The 25,993-nt window shown below is 42.2% G+C and overlaps 1 protein-coding gene across 1 annotated transcript in view; it reads right to left on the minus strand.

Moving 5' to 3' along the window:
• ENTPD1 (ectonucleoside triphosphate diphosphohydrolase 1) overlaps positions 1–9,345 on the minus strand; it is a 32,710-nt gene extending 23,365 nt beyond the window's left edge. Inside the window, exon 1 of the mRNA XM_063163433.1 lies at positions 9,213–9,345. Within this exon, the coding sequence (XP_063019503.1) occupies positions 9,213–9,228 (16 nt within the window). The 5' untranslated portion in view covers positions 9,229–9,345. The remainder of the gene's footprint in view (positions 1–9,212) is intronic.
• Between the last annotated feature and the right edge of the window lie 16,648 nt (positions 9,346–25,993).

The raw sequence follows: 25,993 nt of genomic DNA on the forward strand, positions 1-25,993 counted from the left end.
GAGCTTGTGGCACAGCACGACCACAGCAGCAGTGGCAGTCTGTGGGGAAGTCAGAGGGTGCTGAAATCCTGCAGAGCAACACTGAAGCCTGTCCCTGGGTGTCACTACCAGGCTCACCACTGAGGATTTAAAACAGTTTTCAACCAAGATCTCAGCAGCAATGTTAGAGCTGGAGCTGTTTTCAGCCTGTCACCTGCAGAGCAGCTGCCTGTGACAGTACAGGGTGAGACCATTGTCACTGGTGTCACCAAGACCTGGTACAGTTCCTATACTCAGGCTTGCAGGGCAAGGCTGGCATTAACCTCAGCTTCTCCCATAAAGCTCCTGTGAGACAGGACAGCTGCAGTTATCCCAGAGCAGAACCCCAGCACCCACAGGGAGGCTTTTTGCCCTCACATTTTCCCATGTCACATTTCTATGAGTCCAGCCTTCTCCCAGCACATAGACACTAAGCAAGGCCAAGACTCTCTCACTACTTTCCCAATATTGCCAGGCTCCCCTTGGCTGTCACAGCTGACTCCAGCTCTCAGCAGTGCTGTCTGCCCACATCACACAGGAAACTAATACAAAGCAGGTAATGCTGGAGTATTGTCAGCCTTTCCCTAATAACAACTCGTAACACTTAAATTTGACACAGTGCTTTTCACTCATACATTGCCAAGGAGTTTACAGAGGTCAGCACCATTAGCCTTATTGCCCTGGTTGATGAAAAAGCACAAGAGAGCAGCAGGCATCCCAGTGCTCTGCCCTGTGGACCATCCCACCCACTCGTCTGGGTGGCTCTCATGGACCAGGGGCTGCAGCACACACTCTCCTGCAAAGAGGCAGAATTCCCAAGGTCCAGGGAAAGAGCAGCACACTTTGGTTACAGCTACTCTTAAATTCATCTTCCATCATTTTGATATAGTCTCTGATGTTCTGCCAGATTAACAGCAATTTAGAGATTAATGGTCCAGTAAAGTATGCACATGACTCACGCTACAATTTCTCTGCAGTTCTCCTACAACTTTAAAAACAGGGAATAGAAATTGAAAATGTCATTTAGGTTAGAAGAAACAGGATGGAAAAGGGTAACAAAGGTATCAGGGTCCCATGGAGGAATGAAGGCATTCCCTGTGTCTTCTTCCTGCAGACTTCAGGGATGGAAGAAGGAGAAACCAGCAGTTAAAAGAATTCATTACTACATTATAAAGATGCCAATAAACTCAAGACTAACTGCTACACCACACCAAAAATTCCCAAGATGTGTAAATTTATTGTTACAATCTCCTGAGAAACAGAGAGGCAAAAGAAGTTCTCCAAATCCCTGTTTACAGAAGGACATCTATTCCCAGCAAGGCCTATGGGATCCAGTTAACATTCTTAGGTGCCAAGCGGCCACAGGACTCAAGATTCTTAAATTGGTAGAGAAATTACTGGTCTCTGTAGCTGAGACACGCTTTGTAACCTAAAAAGCAACAGTGAAATGACTGTCTTTAACAAGGAGTGCATAGCATGGGGCCAGGTTCTATTGTAAACCACTATTTTTAAGATGAAGTGCAGGGGTTTAGTTTCACAGTCTGCTTAACTGTTCTGTTTGCTCTGCCACAAAAAGGGACTATCCTACCTCTGTCTTATGCCATAGTTCCACCTTTCAAATAGGATCCTAATTCTCTTTAGTTAATGACAGAATAAATTCTAAAGAACTGTGCTGGAGCATTCTTTTCTTCTTTTCTGTATGGCTTTCATGCTTTTGGCCACAGCAGTATTTCTAAGTATTGTAAACAAGAGCTTGACCACTAGATTTACCAGAATAAAGTTCTTTTTGGCTTCCACTGTGTTCATGTTTACCGCAGTCTCAAACAAAGCTGACAAACAGTAAGCTTCCTACATTATTTCAGTGAAGTGAGACGAAATATATAGAAGCTTTAGATCAACTTATTTGGCACATTCAATTCAAGACAAAATTGCAGATTTCCAGTACATTTCCCGAAAGAATCTGGAGCCAGCAGCTAGGGGCTGATTGTGGCAAAGAGCAGATGTTCTCCCTGGCAGGAGCTGCCCACTCCCATTCTGGCAAAGAGCAGGGAGGGACAGTTCTCAGCAGAGGAACAAATCCCATTCCATTACCTGTCCCCACCACCAAACCCACCCTCCACAAAGCAGCTCCACCTTTCCTCCCCCTGCACGCCTGCTCCCTGGGCCCTGCCATGCACTCTGGATGTTCCCATCCATCAGCTGTACTGAAGGGACTCCAAATTCCCTCCATCCCTCACTCTTGGAGGAGTCTACCCCTTCTTGCTGAGCCCAGGGAGGAAGGTGGAGATGCTGCTGCCTCCCCTGCCCCCAGCTGCAGCGGGACTTGTGGTGAATGTTAGAAACCACAGCAGCTGAACCAGCCCCTCCTGTGTCTCCTCTGCCTCGGGAGCCCCACAAGCAGATTGTGGCAGTGCTGTGAACCAGCTGAGAGGCTGAAGTGGTTTCTAAGTCCTGAGCTGCTGACTCACCTTTTCCAGTCAGCACACAGAGCTCAAAGGCCAGGGATGGTTTGAGCTTTGGCTGAGAGGTTGCAGACAGTTAACAAAAAAACAAACTAAATCTCATTCCTTTGTAAAAATAGGTCCTTTTTCTTTGCATCCTCTCCATCAAGAATGCTCTGGCACTCACCATGATTTGTGATCAGAGCCAAGACTCTCAGGAGGAGAATACAAATCAAAGGAGAGAATACAAATCAAACTAAGAATACAAATCAAACTAAGAGCCTTTAACTTCTACTTAAGCAACATAAAACATTTGCTTAAAGGTGCAAGTCCCAGCCTGTAAATTAGTCAGTTACCCTGTAAGGGGTACTTTTTATTCAGAAGAGATGTAGTATTCAGCTGGGTGAAGGTCACAACGGAGCACAGAACAGCACAGGTCAGACTGATGGGTGTGTGGCTCCTCATACTAGAAACTTAATCCCTGTGTTGACAGCACAAGGGGAGTTTGAAAGGCAATGTAAAGGAAGACAGTGAAGTGGCTCTGCAAATCCTCACTGAAAGCTCTTCCCAAGCTGGAATGGACAAATATGGGCCCCAAATGTTTCAGACAAGAACCACAACAGGCAGACTTGTGGCATTGCTGGTGGTGGCTAAGCACTCTCAGGACAGTGACAGCACTGACCATTACACTGCCTGCATCACCCTTGAGTGTGAACAGCCAGTGCAGCACTAGGGACAGAGGGACAAGGACAAAGAGCAGGCTTGGAAAGAGATCTTTGCAGCATTTTCCACATTTGGGGCAGTGAGTGCATGAGATGATGTGAGCAGATGAATTTGTTCAGTGTGCACTTAGCTGACTCTGTTCTCCTCCATCTGGTCTCTCACACTTTTCCCCTTTTCTTAATTTGTACTGCTAATGCAATGTTTCAGAGCACAGGGCTTGTGTCTTGTCTCTCCTTGTGTTGCAGTGAAGATTTTCCTCCTGCACTTCCCAATAACTTCCATGAAAGTGATTTTTACCCTTATCTTCCTTCTGTTCTCTCACTTGGGCCAGTGTTGACTTTCAAGTTGGACAAACTGAAAGTTATCACAGAATAAAAAGAACGAGGCCAGAAACAAGGACAGGTGCCTTTTCTCTTTCAGCAGCAAGATTAATATGAAATGATAAAAAGTAGAAGTTCACCCTTAGGCTCTGCTGTTCTCCATTGTGAGCATTCTGTCAACAGCTCTGTGACTAAGACTGATGGAAATGCCTGCCACAAACCTTCAGTTCTACTCAGAGGGAGGTTTCCAATGAGCTGAAACTTAAAGCCAGTTCTCAAACCTAGATAACAAAATAATAATAGAGTTTTATAAGTAATCCACATCTAACTTGGCTTTCAGAAAACCAATTGGGTTGCTTCTCTTGTGAACATGATCCAAGATTTTACAATTGAAATTTGATCAGTCTCAAGCAATACTAATCCCTTAGGAGGTGGCCCTCCAAAGTAATTTCAGCATCACCTACTTCATCCCAAAGTTCAGCCCAAACACTTCCGTCTCTAACCAAATCTTAACCACCTTGAACAGATGATTTCTAAGCTCAGAACTCAGCTCCTGTCTCAACAAACTTCCAAACACATCCAGCTCTATGGAACGCTGTTATTGGGCACTGGGCTAGTAAGAAGGTATAAAATACCTGCCCAGAGGATATTAATCCAAAAATTTCATTTCCTGCTGCTCTCAAACCCACAGGTGGAAAGATGTCTTAGGAAAAGAAGGAATGTAGTTAAGCATGATACTTCTGCACCACATGATGCCAGTTTTGCAACTTAGGTAAAACCAAAAAGATTATAAATTATTATAGCTTCTGTAACACTTTGTTTTTCAGGTGTTCAGCCTCTTAAATTTATTCTTTCTTCTCCAGAAATTCCTGAAGGGTATTCTGTATGTTTCTGGTAATTACAAGCCAAAGGGCAAACAGATTGCAGTGGTCACAATAAGGTTGACTAGAGGACAACCTTCTCCCTCCATGGTAATGAAGAACCCAAGACCTCTTAGTTATGGCTGTCCCAGACATATATATATATATTTATATTTATAGACATATACATACATGCCACACACCTCTACATGTTTTTTTCTGAACAACGTTGTCTGGAAATCTTTCCGGTCTATTCAGTGTTTGAATGACCAATTTTCCTCACAAAGTCACATTAGCTTTGCTTTTACAGGCTTGGCTTAAAGCCTTTTATTTGCTCTTTATCTTTCCAACCACTCTTGGCTTCTTTAGACTTTTTCCTCTGACTTAATTGGTATTTGTACTGGTCCTCCTAGCATTGACAAACTCCATCTGCAAATCAGCAGTGATTTTATGCTTTTTAGATCATTATTGGAAATGTCTAATGCCATCAGGCCTCTTGCAGAATACCTCTGAAAACACAGCTGTTTCATGATTATTTCCTTTGATAACTATTTTTAAGGTCTATTGTTACCCAGGTCTTAATCCATTGGTTCATTCTTTGCTAGAGAGTCATAGGGAGACTTTTGCAATCAGAACAACATTGGAAGTGTATCTATTGTGAAGAAGTTTAAACATGGAAGGTATTCATATTTAATCTTTTCAACCACATCTTTTTTCCTCTGGAAAATAAAACAAGTGCAAATAATTAGTTGGAAAATAAAGGACCAGTGCCTTCCCAGCCCTACATTTATAATCCAGACCATGGCTGTCAAATACCAGCCAGGGAATTCAGTTCTTCCTGTTCCCCTTTTGTGTGGTGGTTCTAAACTATCAGGAGAGTCAGGCTTTGGAAGTCCCTTAACTCACAGCCCAGATTTATTCAGCAGCCACTCAGCTTTTAAGAATACTTATTTTTTTCCTTAGAACTTCAATGAGTGTTCACATGCATAAGACAAAATACAGCCTGTATTTTTCCCGAATGGGAATCACACCAGGCTTGTGTGACAGCTATTTTTTAAAGTCAGCTGACTTACTGTGTAAACAAAAGAGCCTTCAAGAAAGTAAAGACAGATTAAAAGATCTACCAGTGCTCGAAATACTTCCACCACTCCTTCTTTTAAGTGCATTCTCCAGCCAAGTTTGAAAACCGAAAGAAACATATTCCTTGAAGTTCTTGCTGCAGACTCTTGTAAGTGGGACCACCTCCATCCTAGGATGCAGAATGGGGACATCTGCTCACTTGAGGGGGCCACATGAACTCATAAATTTGCTTCTGTCTGGGATGAGTAATTTCCTTTTCCATGTATTCATTCCATTATCCATTTTGACAGTGTTACCTATTTCTACAATATTATTCTGAAAGTTACTTTAAGTTTTATTCTCTACAAAACCAAAAGAATATAATCAAACTAGCCATTACCACTTGGTTACTGAGAGATCTATCCAGTAATTTATGTAGGACTAATGTCAGGCTATGTTGGCAGTAGCTCTCCAGAATACCCACCATCACACTGCTGGGATATTGCGTGAACAATAGCACTCTTCCCATTGTTAGGGATATCCATAGTGCTCCAGCTTGCTGAAAATGAACATTATTGCTTATAGATCTTCTCAGTAAGTACTAGGTACATTTCATTTCAAATTGTTGTTAAAATTTATTGACCCCAAAACATTAATCTACAAAACAAACTACTTCCATGAACATCCCTGAAATATTCCTTCATATCAGAATTCATTGCCTCCCCTACTCCCCGTTTTGGAAAAGTATTTAGCCAACACTTTTCTGGTTTTGTCCCACATTGTCATTAAAATCTTTCCCTGTCCACCTCCAAAATTATCTTGCAATTGATCTATACACATTATTTTGTTCCTAAGGCATACTAAATGCCTCCTTTGAATTGTGCCTGGCCCTAATAAATTTAGATTTTCCCCTGACATCTTTACTTTCTCTAAATAATCTTCCTCAATTCAGAGTCTATGTTTTCCATCAGATGTTCTCCACTTCCTCTTTCTCCATTTCCTTTAAATTTACTTGTTTTTCCTTTAATTTACTTGTTTTAACTTCACAGCTTGAATGAACAAATCAAAGTCATCTTCATTCTTGGTTTTGATGTGCTGCTCAATATGTCTTCTTTAAACTTTTGATTTTTCCATTCACATTCCTTTACTTTTTTTTCCCTGTCAGATTTTGCTTTATTACGGTTCCATGCTGGAATGATCTATAGAGAGCAGTCATCAGACAGTGACTAATTAATCTCTGTGTATATAGAGACCTCCAAATCAGAGTTACTACATGAGCACCTTTTATGTTAAAATAGATAAATTTAATAAGGTTTATTTCTTTTCACTGCTGTCTACATGAGATCAGTGTCATGCTCTTGCCAGACTGAAGCACACCCATGCATCTTCCAGTGACATGTATTTTTTAGGTTGTCATGCTTTTTGCCCAAGAAAGTATTCAGTGATCAATGATATAACCTGTTGCTATGTAGCATCCCAAACAGAATTTATTTTTTGGCCATTTTAGCCAATTTCAAAGCAGAGCTGATGGTGTCAGTGTTTAAAAACAAGCTTCCTAACACTGAAGAGTAGTGTTCCAAAGGCACTTATCACAGTCCCTATGGACATGGCTCACAGGAAACAGGTGTCTTACTGAAACACTTCTTAATAATTCCTTTCTGATGACAGGATGTGCCCTTGGTGTGCATTTGTGCCTCATTTCAAGGTGGAACCTTGATGAACACCACCTGTCCCAGACTGCCCCATGTTGAGCCCATTGACTGCTGGAAAAGATACTGTGAGAGGCATTCTCAGAAACAGTGTGGTGTTTTCTTGCCCCACACAGATGAAATGCAATTCCAGGCTATTTATTGCACTAATTTTCTATGGGGTCTTGCAATATTTGCATGCTCTGCAGGTCAGCCTGTTACAGAACCATCATTGCCTCATCTGCAATTGGCTTCAGCACTATCAGTTTCCTTTAGTTTCCTTCTGTCTCTTTAAAATTCCTCTTTCTAAAAGAAGGCTTATGTGGTCGTTTTTCCTAAATCAGTTCTCATTATCCAAGTTTCTTCCCTGTGATTTCTCATCCACTAGAAAAGACATTTCTGTTCAAGCATTGTATTTCATTTTTGGAATAAAACTTTTAAAAGACTGGTTTCAAAGCTATTCTTATCTCCCTCCTCAACAGAGGCAAATTATCTCCAAATATTTCCAGCTTCACTCATGACTGCATAAACTAATGAGCTAACCTTCTCCTTCTGCCAGTCTTTGCTTTAAATTTTGATGCCTGTCAGACTGAGAAAATGCTCCTTCCCCTCAAATGCATTTATCACATTCTATGAAGATAAAACATTGGAAAGGTCCAGTTTAACATTTTATTTATTCTAGGGGGAAAAAAGAAATCACATTTTGTTTCCCCGTTGTCATAACAATGATGAATGAGAGACTTCCACCTGGTACTGAACAAGAAACTATCTGCCCAAATATTTTTCCTGTTTACTGCCTCTTGTGATTTGTCCGAGTTCCTGCTCTGTGTTTGAAAGCCCCGCACGGAGCGCAGTGCTGTCAGCAGCACGGAAAGACGGACCGCGTAGCAGAAGAAGGAGCTGTAAAGAGAGGGTAAGGCACCCAGATAGAAAAAAGCTGATACTAAACTAGGAAATGTTTCTGCCAAACGTTGTGACTAGTGCTGCTACGTGCACCGTGTCAGCTGATTATAAAAGGCAAAGCCAAGTACAAGACATGCATCTTGTAGAAAAATCACGGTGCAATAAGCATCTGCAGCTATTGCCGGCTCCCTGCCCCGCTCCTCAGGACCGCACTTAAGGCCAGAGGGCTGCCAGGCTGCCGGGTGGGGAATCCTCCTCTTCCGGGCGCCGAGAGCCCCTCGCAGCCAGCACCGCGCTGCTCCCACCCCCCGAGCCATTGCTCGGTTCCCACCGAGGTCTCCTGACAGCCAACACTTCACCGAGTTTGTGCTCTGCCCTCCCCGCCCCCTTCGCCCTTGGAGCGCGGCGCCGGCCCGGGGACAGCGCCGGCGGCAGCCGGGACGGGCCGGGGCTGCTGCTGCCCGCCGGGGAGGGGATCCCGCACTGCCCCGGGAGGGGATCCGGCACTGCCGCGGGAGGGGATCCCCAACACTGCCCCGGGAGGGGAGCCCCGCACTGCCGCGGGAGGGATCCCCAACACTGCCCCGGGAGGGGAGCCCCGCACTGCCGCGGGAGGGGAGCCCCGCACTGCCGCGGGAGGGATCCCCAACACTGCCCCGGGAGGGGAGCCCCGCACTGCCGCGGGAGGGGATCCGGCTGTGCCGCGGGAGGGGATCCGGCAGTGCCGCGGACAAACTCCGGGAGCCGCCGGCGCCGAGCTCCCGCTCCCGCCCGCACCGCCCGGGGAGCGCCGGCCCGCGGCCACCGCCGGCTCTCCCAGCAGCCGCGGCCCCCCGCCCGAGCTCCCCGGCACAACTCGGCATTGTCCCTCCAGGAGCGACCGGGAGTCCCGGGGCTGGAAGATGATGTCAGCCGGGGGCGGACTGCGGCAAGGCTGCGCCCACCCCGGCAAGCCCCCGCCGCGGAGCCCTCGCCCACCGCCGGCAGCGCTCCGCGGGCGCGGAGGGAGGGACGCGCCGCTCGGGGATGCCGCAGCCGCAGCTCCCGCCTGACTGGCACATCCCGAAGGAGAGCTCCTCATGAATATGCACAGCCTCCCCCGAGCGCCGGCCGCGGGATGCCGCCGCCCCGGGGGCTCCCGCCGAGCCCCGCGCCCCTCGCCGGGGATGAGGGCTGCCTTCGGCTCGCTTCTGTCCTTACCCTTTGGCTCGTCCATCAGTGCCGGTGCTCGCTCCCTCCTCCCGCGCTCCCCCCTCCTTCCTCTCTCAGCCTCTGCCGGCTCCGAGCTGCCTTAGTGAGAGGTGCTCATGAAAACGGGCGCTTTAGTGGTCCATAGCTGTGGGAGGGGTTAGTTTAACTCTACATGACTCAATCCGTGTAACTTGCAGGCTGACCTCCCGTTTTTCTCAGAGCACGGATCGCCTCAGAGCTGCCACGTTACCAGCGCCTCGGACTTCTTCTCCGGGCCGGAGGGTCCCGCACGGCCGGGGGCAGCGGTGCGTGCCCGGGGCTGCCCGGGGGAACCGGGGCGCTGGGGCTGGACTGCATCCCTGGCTCGGGGGGCAGATGGGCAGCGTGGCTACGGAGAGAAAGCATTCTGTTAGAGTAGGGTTTTTTTGTGGTTTTTGTTTTTTCTTAAGTCGCACGAGACTGAGAAGATACCCTCCACACCAGCGAGGTACTGAAAAGGCAGTGTCCAGAGAAGAGATCACCTTCCTTGTTTCTAGATCTGAGGTCCAGCCCACAGGAAAAAAACCTCAACCAAATAATGAAAGGAGATAAAGTTGCAATAACTGCTGAAAAGTAATTTCCTGCACCTGCTTGTCCCATAGAATGAACTCACACCACTGGCTGCATCTCCTGGGAAACTTTGTGAAAGAGCCAATTTTAGACATCTTGCCTGGAGTGCCTGAAGGGATCCTACCCTCCACCACTTTTTAATCCTGAGTCACCACAAATAAGAAATACAGGGTGGTGCTGGAGGGGTCCCAGCAACTTTTCTCCATAGCTTGTGACATTCAGTCCCATTCCAGGAACCACAAGTGTCTCCACACTACTGTCTACAAAGCTGTCAGCCTCCCAGTGCAAAGGAAGTTGTAAACCAACCTGACTCTTTCACTTTCTTTTCAGAGAAGTGGATATCAGCTTCCCAGCCTCTTCCCTACTGGTCACCTGGAGCACAGGCCACCAGAACGTGCGGCCAGGTGCTGCCCTGCCTGTGCCAGAGCCTGCTCCCCTCTCAGAGCTGCCCCCTTTTCCTTCTCTCTGCGGCTGGGCACCATCCAGCTCTGCGCCGGCTTCCAGAGTTCTTGCCCCCAGGAGAGACAGCAAAAGCAGGATCCTGGTGCTAGGACCTGGAGAACGACTTCTGGACATGGGGTTTCAAATCCCTTTTGTTACTGCAGCCCACCATAAACAATGATCAGTTCCTTCTCCTTCACAAACAAACATCGACCTGGCCTGTATTACTCCAGCTGGTAGGGCAACACTCCCATTTCTAATCTTCCTGGGAACAGGAAAATAAGGATCAGTGAAATAAAACAATTTACATGACCTTATCTCTCTACAACTTCCTGAGAGGTGGTTGTAGTCAGGTGGGGGTTGGTCTCTTTCACCAGGCAGCAGCTGACAGAATCTGAGGACACAGCCTCAAGCTGCATCAAGGGAAATATAGATTGAATATTGGGAAAAAGTTTTTCATGGGATGAGTGATAAAGTTCTGGAATGCCCTGCCCAGGGAGGTGGTGGCGTCACCACCTCTGGATGTGTTCAAAACAAGATTGGATGTGGCACTCTGTGTCATGCTTTAGTTGAGGTGTTAGGGCATGAGTTGGACTTGATGATCTTAAAGGTCTCTTCCAACCGGGTCATTCTGTGATAATTTAGGTTTTAGTGATTAGTGTGATTAGTGATGTCACTGCTGGTTCGAAAGCTCAAGGAGGAATGTTTCATGAGATGAAGGTAGACACTGAGTGTCATCTTAATGAGTAAAATTGGCTTGGGAAGTGCAAGAGAGAACTGATCTTACTTCCGGTGATAAATCAGCAACATATTTAGATGGTTTGTCATGGCAGAAGTAATTTTGTTGGTGACCTTGAACATCAGTTTTTTTTTAAAATAGGAGTGCAGTTGATGCAATGCTTAGTTAATAAATGAAAATTTTAAAGTGTTCACTGTAATAAATATCAACTGCACAGATGTATCAGTAAGAAATACATTAAAAAAAAACAAAACCAAAACCTTGGAAAAAGTATGAGTCCTTATTTACCAGCTTACACACTGACTTCCCTAAAGAATATTTCTGGCAGAGTATCATCACAGGAAATAAATCAAATATATACAAAAATTCCATACATTGAATAAATTAACTAAACTGAACAGTAGTTTTAAAAAATAGCTGGAATTTATGACTGATTTTTCAAATGCTAGGTTGGACATGATGTCTCTACAGGCAGAAATTCAATAAACTCTGTCAGCTGAGCTCACCTATGAGCTGAGAAGTCCAAATTTAACAAGTGGAAGAGATGTACAAGCTCCCCTCAGAGAAAAATAGATATGATTTCACACCATGTTGAACAGATCTCAGGATACCCAGAGCTGGGTATTTCAAGTCCTTTAAATGCACCTGACAAACCACAATAAGCTTTTTTTATAGCCGTCTGCCAGTGACAGGCTTTTGTTTATTTTTTTCCCTTAGGAAAGTTCACTTTCAAACTGAGACACATGAAACTTCTATGGGGAAGGATGATACATGATCAGTCAGTGACCATGAAGCACACAGCAATGTTTTCACACAAGAGGAAGGTGTTACCTGGAACGTGAAGGCCCCGTAGGGAGGAATTGCTGTGAACAGTGATGGTCTACTACACCTAAAAATACCCAGGTCATTCACAGAGCCACGGGGAACAGACTTCTGTGTTCTGTAGTAGGATGATCTCCTCTAACTGATGGACTGGTACACCTGTGAGTGGCATTCCACAGCTGCAAGATCAGGGAACGGTGGCGTTACATCTCCTGCAGCCTTTCGGTTTAGGTGCAAGAGACAGTGAGGAAACTTTCCCCATCCTCTGTCACAGCCACAAGGGAAGAGTGGCCTTTGCAGCTTCATGTGACATGAGATGCAGAGTTCCCCCTCCACAGAGGGTCAGATCACATCCACGTTTGCTAGAGAAGTTTGGCTCTGTCTGCTGATCCTCCTGCCTTCGGGCAAACCTCTGCCTGCAGTACACAAACCAGCAGAAGGCAACAGCAGATTCTTTGTCACAGTCATTTCCATAAGAAAACAAAATGAGGAAAAAAGAGAGCAGCCCCGAGGGAGGCCCAGGCTGGCATTTGTACTCAGATAAGCTTCCAGACAGCTGAGGAGGAAGCTTGAAGCACAAATAAAAAGAGGAAACCAGAGAACTCAGGATGTAGTTTCCACACATCTTGTACAGAGGGTAAGAATAGCAAAAAACCCGGAGTGCCAGTTGTCTACTCCCTGGACAAAACTGAGCATCCTGAGCAAAGCTGGAGGAACAAAATGCATCTTAAATATCCATATTCTTCCTAGCCATAGTAAGAACTTATTTACAGTCATTTTACTCTAAGTTTACACAAGTTGTGTGTGTGTTGCTTTGTGGCTAAAATTATGCAACTTCTTAGATCTCTAGAATTTGCTATTTTGCAGATGAGCAAGCTATGCTGATTTTGGGACTAAGGAAAAGGAGCAAGAGTGTCATTTCCAGAAAACAGGGAATGGGATTGAAATAATAATGCTGGGATCTAGGGCCAGAACCTCTCATCTTTGGGATGGGTGAAAGAAACATCCACAGGAAAAGAGCGTCGGGGAGCCTAAAAACAAACCTATGGGCATTAGATGCACAAGTACCTTGTTTCTACAGAAAGAATTGGCATGAAAGAATCTGAAATATTTTAAATGAAAACAGGCCATCCCATCACCAAACTCAACAATATTGAAGTCAGTGTTTGCTTAGGGGTCTGAGGGTATGTGTTTAGATAACATTTTATCACTCTGTTTGTTTAAGTGACAGGGGGGAGTGGCAGCTTCAAGAAATGCAAACATTGAGTGAGGGATAGGCTGAACAGTCCTTGGGCTTTCCCAGGCATTGAGCCCCAGTGTGCTGGCTCGTGTCACCCCTGGGTAGCCATCAGCCCTGGCAAAAGGGACAGCAGAGGTACATGGGCATCCCTCCCCAGCATCTCTGAAACACCATAAAAGATGAAGCTCTCCAGAAAAACAGTGAACATATGAAGTTGCTGGGACCAGAAGGAGCACAACGCTCTGCAAAGGGACAGTGATCCGAGAGATTAGGACAGCTTCCCTCTGGAAAGAAAGGCAGAGAAGAGAGGCCAGGCATTAAAAAAGGACACATCACCAAAACCATGCCTGGTGCCAAATCCTTTTTTTTTTTAACAGCTTCCAGCTCCTTGGCCCACTCATTCCACATTGCAATCACCTCAGACTTGACAGTTTTCACAACACAGTAGGCCAAGTCCTCCCCACATCTCCGGGTTCCTCTGAATAGCTGAAGTTCAAATGCTTAACTTAGATTCCCCAAACACTTTCTTTGTGTAAAGCGACCCTCTTGGTTGACTCTTGAGGAAACAGACAAGCAAGCAGTGAGCTATACACTATGTGTGCACTGAACATTACCTTTTAAGAATGCAATTCTTGGAAAACAAAAATAAACTGCTTTTGGTATTTAGGTAAAAAGATGAGATGACATTCAGCTTCATCTTGCTGCAAACAATATTGCTCTTTAGCCTTAAACTTATGAAATGCACTATCTATTAAAAGCATTTAAGTTCCTTTCCATCATCCTACTTCCTTGTCTTGGTTTAAATATTTGTAATTGTCTTTTCAGAAAAGTTCCCTATGCTGTATTTGCACCACTATTTATGGGCATTGTCACCCAAAACCTGTGTATCACCTTTATCACCTTGAGATTGACTCTGCTGCTTAGAGCATGGTACTGAAAATACAAAGGTTGTGGGTTTGATCCCTGCATGGAGATTTGCCTGTCTCTGTTTATTGTTTTTCTGATATAGAGATAATAGTGCTCAGATGACATCTGCAGAGCAACTGTTCAACTGTGTTTGTATGATATCTACAAAACTGATAACACAAAATTAATGATGCTCATTGAAACTGGAAAAAAAGTTCCTGTGCCTTTGTAGAGGTGAATCAATTTTCTAGTTATTCTGCTTGGTTTGTTTTTCTTTTGAAGAAAAATTGTATTTTTACACAATAAATGAAATAAGTTAAAAATTCACAAAACTTCATCAAAACATGCAGACAACACCCATGCTCAGCCTTGATATGAATGATGGGCACTGACACATGATTTGAAAGGAGCAGTACCAAAGTCCCACTCTCTAACACCTTAAACTGCCCACCTAGTTTATATATTCATTAGCAAATTATCTATTAGGTGAAATTCTTTAACATCCTTGCAGTGCCTTATTCTGTAGGTTCAATATACTTTCAATACAAGTCTAATAATATCATTAAAGATTATATTACTAATTTAATTTAACCTTACAAAGACACGTTAACATACTAAAAGTAAAAACAATTAGCCTTTTTATGCTCTACAAATTAGTGTTAAAAAAAAAGTATGTCCTGAAAAGGAACATGTTATTGCTCATTAACTGCTTAACAAAACACCACTTGCTCTTTCTGTTCATGTTATTTCATGCACTTGGTACTTTACCCACATCACTCTAAATATGATAAACCAAATTTACAGAGTCTTCATTTTGCTGGGTAATTTTAACAAAACTGTCCCAGTCATAAGCAACACCCTGCCCCGCAAGTCTGCTGCTCAGATTGTTGGTCATTGTGTTTATCCAGGACATAGGTACTCCCCTGCTGGCAACAAAGCTCTTGTTTTTCCTTCCAAGCAACAGCAAACAGAGCTAGCCATAGCTACTGTCATTGGCTTTTAGCAAATGTACAAGTACTAGTGGTATTTTCAAGTATTCTAATCTTCTATTCTCACAGTTTGCATCTCTTTGGATCTTCCTAGTATTTTATCTGGCAGGAACAGCAGAAAATCCTTAATAATGGCTCACTGAAGCAAACATTTCCAACATTCCAATGCTCCCAGGGTAGGAAGCCCATGGGAGCAACTAATAACAGCTTTATTCTGTTGTTTAATATTATGGGGTTACCAATATCTAGAAGAGAAAGGGGCTCTAGAAAAAGAAATAGTTGAGGTTAATGCAAAGGTACTCCAGTAGAAGGAAAAAAAAAAGGGAAGGAAAACACAGAAAAATATCCTCAAAGCTCTAAGAGGATATAACAAGAAAAAAATCCAATAGGGAGTGTCAGAACAATAAGTGATAAGTGTATCATGAATTGATAGGGGTAGATAGTGAGTGCCAGTTGCCCCATCTAACAGGCAGGGTACCTCCCAAACTTGGCAAATTAGAGACAGAAAATAAGAAAATGTGAATTAGCAGCACAGATATGGGCCTTGAATAACTCTGCCTTAAGACTGAAGAAAGGAGACCATTTTATTACCAGCTCATCTCAGTGGTTTTTTGACCAGTCTGAATTTATCATGCAGCACCTTGGTAGTTAAGGCAAAAATAAACATACAAATCATCTCAAAGCAGATATTTCCAAAAAATGAACTGCACATATTTAGACCAGATTGACACTCAGTATTTCTTCAAAAGAATAAAAGTAGACATAACGTGGAAAACATACGTAAAATGAAAAAGAATAACTTTAAAATAAATGCTTTTTAAATGTCGGATTTCAGCTTGACTACCCACTCACCCTCTGTTAAGTGATTTGGTCTTTATTAAGTGAGCATCCACAGAGGAAACCAGCAGCAGCCTGGTGATGCATTGTCCATCAGATGTCACTCAATTAACAGCAGAAGGGAATTTGACTGTGTCCATCCAGAAGGACCATCTGAAGACAGTGGCAAAAAGGGAGAGATCTTAAAACCCCCAATCATCTCTGATTTGCATTTGTTTGTTAACACAGCCATAAATAAACCCATGATAAATCACCCACCTGCTTTCTTGTGTTCTAGAAGCATAAAATGCTCTCCCTTCTAAGAAAGCCTCAGATGTGAACTTTGCTTAGGAAGATAAGGAAATTGGTTATTTACCAACCTTTATCAAAATCTTCACAACTGAAAAAACCTGCTGCCCTCTTTACATCCCACTTCACTTCACCGTGTGCCCGTGCTGAGCTTTTGCAAGTCCATGAGCATCATGGAGAACTATCTATAGAGATGAGAGCTCTTGGATATTTTCACACTTGCTTTTGGATTCTCACTGCCAGATTTTTCTCCCTGTGGGTTTATGTACATTTTACATGACTTCATTTTATATGCATTTCAGTGTGGTCATCTTTATTTAGGCTCTGAGAGGTTTCCTGCTCTTTAATTCTGCACTTCAAGAGACTGAGAGACTTCAAAGAAGTCCCAAATTTTAGGAAATAATATATCTCAAGTTCAGTGGTGATTGATTATTTATTACTTCCAAAGGTTTTAGTACTTTTGGAAGTAGAAGGCTTTATATAAAGTCTTCTTCATCCCATTTCAATTCTCTTTGAATTAACTGAAAAGAATAAGAAACCATATCTTTAAAGCAAGCAATTATTTATTTTTTAGTCTTTGCATTGATTTAAAAAAATTGGGAAAAAGGTCAGTTCTAGGGTGTCAAGCTTCATGCTCAATTCTAAATTGAGAGACTTAATTTATGAAATGCAGTCTTTGTGTATGAATTTATAAAGGAGGATTGGTTTGAGATCCATAAATTCATACATATTGACTGCATGATATAAATGGCTTTTCAATCCTTCTATTTCCCTTAGTGGTTTTCCCTTTTTCCACCACTGAGTACAAGTTATTAACTACAACACTGTGTCGTACTCACAGATCTGCCTCCTTACTAAATATACACAGATTGTTTCAAAGCACATTTTCTCCTTGAGCTGTTCTGTGTACCAAAATGTGTGCCTTCATCATTCAGCATGCAGGAAGCATCCTTCATCCACTTTTCCCATGAGCACATCTCCAACTTGGCATCCAGTTTAAACTGTCATTTGTATTGTCAGTATTTTCCCCATATAAACTCGGCAGTGTCTTCACCTACTTAAATGTGCAAGTATATTCTTGTCCAACAATCTTGATTCTAGAAATAGCCTTTCTACATCTCTCAGCTACATCAGATGGCTGAGCCTTTTCAAGTTGAAAACACTTTTTCTTAAGTTAAATATCCCTGTTCTCCTATTCAGTCATTAAATCACTAACTCTTCAAACCTCTGACCTGTCTAACAGCGCCAGTAAAATGAATTCTATTAACTCAACTCTCCATTTAGTAAGCTATTTTCTACAGTAGGAAATTTCAATGCGTTTGAGCATTATTTTAGTAGGTGTGAGAGCTATGTCAGTATTTCTTCCAGGCATTCTTTGGCAAAAAAGAAAATTACAAAGGGATCCAAATGACATGAATAGGTATTCAGAGGAATACCTATGATACCTTTTCCTATAAAGGAAAGATTTAGGTCTGAAAAAATATTTCCAACTGAAAAGATTCAGGAAAGACTAGACAAATATGCTCGACTGTCTTTTTAAGGAATTCCTGCACAGAAGTTTCTTTTCCAAGGAAACTGTCACATTTCCAAAGATTTTGCACAACACACTTTCTGGCACAGTGGTTTGCCTTTTTTTTTTTTTTCCATCACAAGTGAGATACCTTAACTATCTCAGTTACAAATGAGCAGGCTCTGAAATCATTCTCATTTGCAGACAAAACCCTACTTGTCAGATGCTACCCTTTCCCAGTTGTGCTCACCACACTTGGAATAAGGATTTATTCACCCACTGAGATTCTCCTAGTGATATTTCCAGCCAAGATTTCATTGTATGGCAGCACATGCATTAAAGAAGCAAAAAGTTATATACAACCTTTAGGTGTATTTAGGTGGGGAGGGATGGTGGAACTGCAGCAGGACAGCCTGCCTTGGGAAAGGGTTCTGTGCCAGAGCTCTGGACTCAGCCCTTGGAGCTCCAGCCCTGCTGTGCCCAGCAAGGCCCCATGAGGAATGGATAATCAAAGGCTGCCATTTGTGAGCAGATATTCATTTAAATACTCTGCAGGATGGCTGTCAGGCTTTTAGGAGAGTGGTTCTGTTGTGTGGATCACAGGCTTTCAGCAGGTGCTCATGTCACCAGTCCATTACTTACTTAGATATTAAAATATTGCATGCAGAAAAAGAAAAATAAAAAGGTTTTAACCCTCTGAAATTATCTGAACTGACAGGCACATATGGTCAATTATCTTTTTTCATTGTTAGTCTACTTCTTAAAAGACACTGGAGCAAGAAAATATTACCAAAAAAGTGAACCCAGTGAATAGTTGTAGCTTCAAATGGACTAGAAAATGTCGTATTTCAAACATCCTATACAGATTTCAAATTTCTTAAGGGTGTACATGGAGTTTCTTTCTCTAAATTGGTTGCTGGTCTTTGAAGACCTGTGAGTCATTACGTAAAATTTTTGTACCCATGCAAAAAGCCACAGAAAGAACAACTGTCTGTAGAAACTACTGATTTCACTTCTACTGTTCCCTCTCCTATTGAGCAGACTTCCTCTAACTCAGCTGCATCTACTAGAACATTACATCACAGAAAATCTAACAGGCTAAAAATATATTTTGTAGGTATAATCTTAATTACGTTCAGGTTAAAAAGATTTAGTAACCTTGGAGATGGAAAACAGTGTGAGAAATTATTATTTTTAGCATCAAGGAACTTCTCCAAGCAACACAGTGTAAAAATATACCAGGTCAGTACACTTTGGAGATTTCAGATGTTTTATCCTCTTATGGTCTAAACTACAATACATTTAAACTGTATTACTCTGGAACAAGTTTCTCACCACAAATTTTTACTCATATGACCAAAGCAATTACACAGACACGTGAAGATGTACAGGAGTTTTAAGCACATCATTCTTACAAACTGAGCTAGGCTCAATAAAAACAGAGTTTTTCACTTCTTTCAGGACAACATTCACTGCTTTAAATAATTTGCAATATAGAGAGCAGAAGTTTCAAGTGGTGACCTAAACTTGAAGACAACTGAAGTAATTTCTCTGGGTGCTGTGGGTTTTTTCTGTGCTCCTCATAACTAGAAGTGCTCAAGCTGCAGCCACGGGCAGAAGTGCTGTGCAGGAGTGCTATGGCAACAACAATCACATTATTTGGTCCTGTTAAAAATGTTTGTGTAGTGACAGTCCCACCCATGCTCCTCTCTCCATTTCTTCTGTTAGGAACATGCCAAACTGCCTGAGCAAACACAGCAGCATGCCAACCCTCTCCATATCCTCACAGGGTAACAAGTGTGAGTGAATGTGCCTGTAGGAGGAAATAATTGAAAGTACTGTGTGAGTAACTATCTGTTAATAACAGCTTGCTTTTATTAATAGCATCCTCATTTCTGCTAAATAAAGGAGAATTTCTTCTAATATTGAAAGAGATTCTCCCTGACTTGACACCCTACCAGGGAAATGCACTGCATAGCGATATTCGCCTGATTTTGTTAGCTATGTGAAGAATGCACACAAAAATTTCCTAGCTCAGAAGAAATGAAAAATTGAGTTTCAACACAGTGGCAAAGCCTATATGAAAGTGTAAATGCTGGAGGTTCCTTAATAAGATTTACCAGAAGGACATATGTGGGTAACAGTCATTACACCCAACATTTCCCAAAGTGCTCAGATTCCTCATAGGCTTCTTTCACTGATGTAACTCTAATTTTTACAAGCTGAACAGGTGGTGAGATTTCCCAGTCATAAAGGGCAGGTCACCCTCTCCTCTACCAGAAATCAGTTTAAGCAGGCTGAGAAAAATTGAACAGCCCTGGAAATAACAGAGGTCAACTCTTCCCTGGAGCCACTGAACACTGCTGCAGTAACTGGCACATGCTTTCCCATCATAGGAAAACAGAATTTAAGACAGCTTGGTTTAAATGCAGGCAAAATCAAATACTTAACATGGGAACAATAGGGTTCTTTGTGGTAGGGAAAAATGTGTGGTTTTTTTTTTTTTTTTTTTTCTCTGAGTGCTGGCAGATTAGCCCTGGTCTATTCTGCTTCTCTTTTGCTTGGTGTGCTTTTCATTATTACTATTTTTTTTATATTTTGCTTCAAAGAACAATCCGGAATTGAGGGAAAAGCATTACCTACTGCAGTGACACAGGCCTGCCCAGCAGTATGAAATAGGAAAATGCATTTTCTCAGAGTACCCTTTCGCTTAAAATTCAAGCTCCTGGAATTTCAGGAGGGAGTGGGGGCCTGGGTGGGCTACATGAGCATGTACAAACACAAACCCTGCCAACCTCGGGCTGTTAGTATTTTTTGCATAGTTCCCATTCCCATCTTTCAGCTCCTGCCTCAGCAAGATTTTGCTTAGATTTTGTAATGTTTCACTTTCCTTTGCACCCTTCCCCCATCTCTTTTAAGTGTTCTCTTCTCTCATTTCTCATTTTCTCCTAAAAATAATTCCTCCTTTCATATTTTTACCTCAGGATTTTTCATCTGAGGTTTCAATCTGTTTCTTTTCTGTGGAGAGGATTTGGTGTCTTCCTTTCTTACTGTTAGTGTGCTTTTATGCCTAAGAAATTCTGAATGAAATGCTGCTAAACTAAGTTTAAAGCACAAAGACTTGTTTTACTTCAGAAAAAACTGTAATAACATTCCTGTAAATTATTTCCAGATGTAGTCTATAAGAGTAAGTTAAATTTGACAGCATATACTGTGTACTAGGGTTGCATAATTTATGTAGTAGCTTGTCATCACTGCTCTGAATGACTGCCAATAACAGAGACCTAGCAAATGTCCTGCAGATATTTATACAATTAATTTTGGAACATAACAATGGTAACAGAAATGGACATCTATGACAAGCTGAAGATCTACTGCACAATGCACCCATTTATGAAAATGTTGTTTGCCTGCATTTCTTATATAGTAAGATTTACAATAAAAAGTAATAGCTACTTTGACTTGTCACTTGCACAAAGATGACACTTAAAATCTTTGGTTTTTGGGAGCATCTGAAAAACTGCACTCATTTAAGCTACAGAATATTGTTCATATCCTCACCAGTAATGAATTCTTTATTTGAAGACAAATTCAGCTGTTGATTTTTTCCTCTAGCCAGCTTGCACTCTGGAGTACAGGAATAGCAAAACACAGGAATGCAGTACTTACATCAAAATTATTTATTGAAACATACATCTGTATAAGTCTCCTAATAAATGATAACTCCACCAGGATTTTTCCAGGCAGTTTTCATCTTTCTAGTGGAAGTCGGATATTTATGGTTCACCCCTTAATCTTGATTTAATAAAGGCAATTTAACCTTACCATTAATTTATAGGGAGGAAGGACAAGTGCCCTGACTAGTAATTTTCACCTCTCCAGGCTCACCAGTTCTGCTCTCTATTCCTTTGCCTTCTTGATCTCATTTCATTACCCCTTTCCAGGTAATCTTCTGCACCTTCAGCATCCTCATGAATCCATCAGCCAAGCTACTCTGGAATAAACCATCTTCCTTGAGTCTTTCCCTCAATTCCCCTTTTAATAAGGACATCTATAGGTCTACCTTACACTCTAAGAAACTGTTACATGACAACAAAAAAAAGGGCAAGGATAAGGTAAGGAGAAAAATTCCTGCAACACCAAATCCTGATGCCAACTAGGCAAAGTCATCCCTCAGGCACTGCTCCCTGAGTCCTAATCTTAATGGCCTCAACTGCAATTCAAAAAAACTGACTTAAAGAGAAAATTAGGACTTCAGCCAAAATTTAGCACAAGAATAGAGTAGTGCTGGTCATTCAGGCTGGAGTTGGAAACTCAGAACAACAGCTGCCTCTGTGAGTGCCACCATGCTGGGTCACTGATGCATCAACTGTGCTCCCCCTTGGCCAATGGGGAGACTGGGCAGCTGTGCCCAGATCACTGCTGAAACGAGCTTTTAGAAGCTGTGAGATTCACTAAGAGATCACTTGTGTAAAATAAAATAAAAACAAAATGAAAAATCCCTGCTGTAATCAAGATTCTTAGCTGAAGCAAAAAGACCCCAAGCAAAAAAAATATCCCTCAATACACAGGGATTAAGCTATTTCTTTGATTGCCTCTTTCTTCAGTCTTCTAATTCAGGGTGCATATAGGCATTTTTATTTTCTCTGTAGAAAAGATAAATAAATACAAGAAAAGGCCTGGCCCATTTGGTGCAGTGGAATACTGTGATACATGAGCAGAGAGGCATTTTTGCAATTACTTGGAAAGAAACCAATGTCCCATTAGAATTAAAATGACTTGTAGGAGAAACTGAGAGACTGGGCCTTGCAGGGGCTGAGCAAGGATGAAGAGCTGTGCCTTGTGAAGGCTGACCTAAAATAGAGACTAGACAGAGCTAAAGAATAAAGCAGGGATTTATTAAGAGGCCTCAAATAGCTCCACCTTGGGCAGCACAACCCAAAATGGCCACAAAATGGATGACAGGTCCCAGAGTCTCACACTTTTATAAGTTTTGGCTCATTAGCATATTGGAGGTGATTGTCCAATTACAGTTTAGCCCATGAAGTCCCATCCTGCTTGTTTCCTCTCTTCAGTTCACCATTGTTTATGGTCTTGGACCTGAGATCTGGATCTTGGCTGTCCTTGGGTCCCCAGCTAGAGAAGGAACTCTTTTGTCTACCTATTCTGTGGGGAGAGCTTACTATCCCCTAATATGAAGCCTAGACTTACACACTAAAGCAGAATAGAATCTGAAAAATATAAAAGCTAAACCCTGAGGCATCCCCATGGTGCCATGGTGTGAGCCGTGCTGGCCAGGGCCCTGTGTCCCTCACCCCACACAGGCTTCACTCTTGGTCAGGAAGGTCTGGGGCTAACAGGCAGTGCCAGTTCACTGCTTTACTGCACTGTGCTCTATCCCAGGCTTGGCAGAGCTTAACCATCCCTGGAGCAGTTTGTCCCATGTCCTTGGGGATCTCCACGCTGCAAAGCCCTCCTGGGCTGAGGGCGGCCCTGCAGGCTGCACACTGCTGGCCAAGCAAGCAGGACAAAGCGTCAGGAATGCTTGGAGAGATCCATCCAGACATTGTCTGTCTCAGTTTGTGCCATTGCCTGCTTCCAAAGCAGCTGCCCCATGTAAATATTCCCCAGGAGTTTTGATGTGTAAACACCGATGAGCTCTCACTGTTAAGTCCCATGGCAGAGCAGCAGACTCCTCCATGCTGGTCACCACAGCAACCATCAGGGAGGACATGAGTCTCTTGCCCTGAATTGCATTTTCTGAGTTAAAGCTGGTACTGTAGGAGCTCTGGAAACACTCTGGGTCTGCTGCTGCTTCAGTCTAGCTCACTCCAATAACCTGCTCTGAAGTAAATCACTTGATGTAGGTTAAACTGAGCCAGCCAGGTGATATTTGTCTTAAAAAATGATTTCACCACTACATTATTATAAACAATGTGAGGTTTATAAAACCACTTGAATTTTCACTTACATTAAATCACTGAAGATAGTGACCTGTACAAAGCCCTGAATATTCACTGTGTCATATTTTCCCTACTCATGTAATTTATACTAATTTCCCTATTCCCAATAGTAATAATTGTCTCAAATTATTTTCAAAATAAACCAATGTAAATGCACGATTTCATTCCATATGAAGTCTCACAAGAATATATTAGAAAAACCCCTAATTTTATTACATCATGGAGATTTTATCCTGGAAGCAAATTACTCTGAAATGAAGCTAATTTTGTGGTGGAGTTACTGTAATGAGCAGTTTCATTTCACATGACACTAAAATCTAAATAATAGAATTAGTTTTCCACATAGCTTAGGCAATCTTTTCATTATTACAGGCAGAAAGAATGAAAAAAAAATACACTATCTAAGTTATAGTTGTAGCAACAAGTTAACTGCTTGTACAGCATAACTAAGCCAGTGTTATCTGTTTACAAAGATAGAAATCTCACTCTGAACTACCTGAACACTCAGACAAGCAGGATTATTTATGCAATACAGAGATCTGATTAGATAAGAGGTATCTAAAGACGAGGAAATAGTTGTGGTTACATAAAGCTGCTGCCTGAAACAAGCCATTACATCTGTCACACTGTCAGCTCAGCATCCAATACTGTGGGGAAAGAATCCAGTTTTACCTTGCTCTGCATATTTCCAACATCAGCCCACAGGTATCAAACAACTTTGCTTCAGAAACTTGTCACCTGTGCCACTCCTGCAGGTGAATTAATTCCATTCATGAATTCCCCACAGTTTTAACCGTAGGGGGGTGGTTTGGGTGGTTTGTGGGAGCCCTCACAGCCCTGGGCAGGGTCTGTGTGCCAGCACTCCGACCTCCAGCTGCTCCCCAAGGGCTACCCAGCCAGCAAAACCTTCTTTCCACCAGCTCCACAGCACTTCTTTAGAAGCTAACACAGCTCTGATATTTTTCTGGGATTGGAATGACCATCCCTGATAACAAAAATACCCACAGAACCTGCCTTGGCCAATCTTTCTTATTATTTATTATTTATTATTATTATTATTATTATTATTATCATTATTATTATTATCATCATCATCATCATCATCATTAATAGATTATATGTATAAATGGTGATTATATATATATTATATATATAAATGGTGATTATATATTATTATATATATTATTATAATATATATTATATATGTAATACATATAATAAATAAATAAATATAAATAAATAAATAAATAAATATATGGTGATTTGCAGGTGCTGCTGCATGCAGCTCACCTGAGCAGGCTTTCTGCCATGGGAGTGTCAGCACAGAGAGCCCCGGGCTGGGGCGGGCAGGACGATGATGCTCGTCCGCCCCCAGAGCCAGGAGGCGGCTGCAGCAGCAGAGGGGATGCGGAGCGCGACGATGGTACCACACTGCCACCCTCTGCAGGAACCGAGCACCGCCCTTCTTCCATAGAGAAGGATCAAAGGAATTTTAATTTGCTTTCAGCGAGCAACAACCAGCCAGTAGGAAAAAGGGCAGAACAGAGTAAATTAGAGTTACAGCTTGGGCCAACCCCACCATATTTCATGCTGTTGTTGTAATCCAAACCTAAAATAGATTAATATACTCTTTGTGGTGTTTTTCTTAAAGCTTGCTATTTTATGTGAGGGCAGTAGATGAACTAGTTTAAATTATTTTTGTTTACACAAAGTAGACAGTGCTCCATATTCAACTCCTCACATTTCAATTTTCTAGGCTCACATCTACCCAATTTTTTAAAGTTGATATATATTGTAATAACTATAGAACATCTATTGCAAAACCGTTTTCCTAAAATTCAAAAAATTACCCTTCTCTTAAATTCTAGCTGTACAAAAAGTGATTACTTTCTCTTTGTTTGCATTTTTACTAAAGTTCCTGGAAAGTTTTTTTACTTCAGAGATAAACCTAATGCTTCTTCAAAAACATCAGCACTTTTGCTATTAAAGTTGGCAGACTTAATTCTAGACATTGTGCAATCATACTGCCATTACAGAGCTGACAAATCCTTAACTGCTATTTCACTGTTGAAATTGAAATTACTATTTCTGCAGCTTTGAATCTATTTTCAATCTACTTGCTTAAGGAAATAAAGTTATCTATTTGCTGATATCTATTAGCTCCCATCTAATTTTTTTAGGCATTGGAACTGGCCAAGGACCACTCCTTTATTTGCCTCAGGTTTGATAATTCTTCTCAAATATATTGAATTAACCAAATTTTCATGCAAACAAAAGTAGAAAGAGAGCATATATTTTAGTACAGATGAGATGAGCTACCTTTGCTCCAGAAGAAAGGCACAATCCCAAACCTTCTCTGGTCCTTAAATAGTTGGTAGTTGATGATACTTCAGGCATAGGAAAAAGCATCAGCCCAGAGAATTTTTAGACACGAGAGATTACAGCT

The sequence above is a fragment of the Melospiza melodia genome, chromosome 9 (assembly GCF_035770615.1).
Source record: "Melospiza melodia melodia isolate bMelMel2 chromosome 9, bMelMel2.pri, whole genome shotgun sequence".
In the NCBI taxonomy this organism is placed as follows: Eukaryota; Metazoa; Chordata; class Aves; order Passeriformes; family Passerellidae; genus Melospiza; species Melospiza melodia.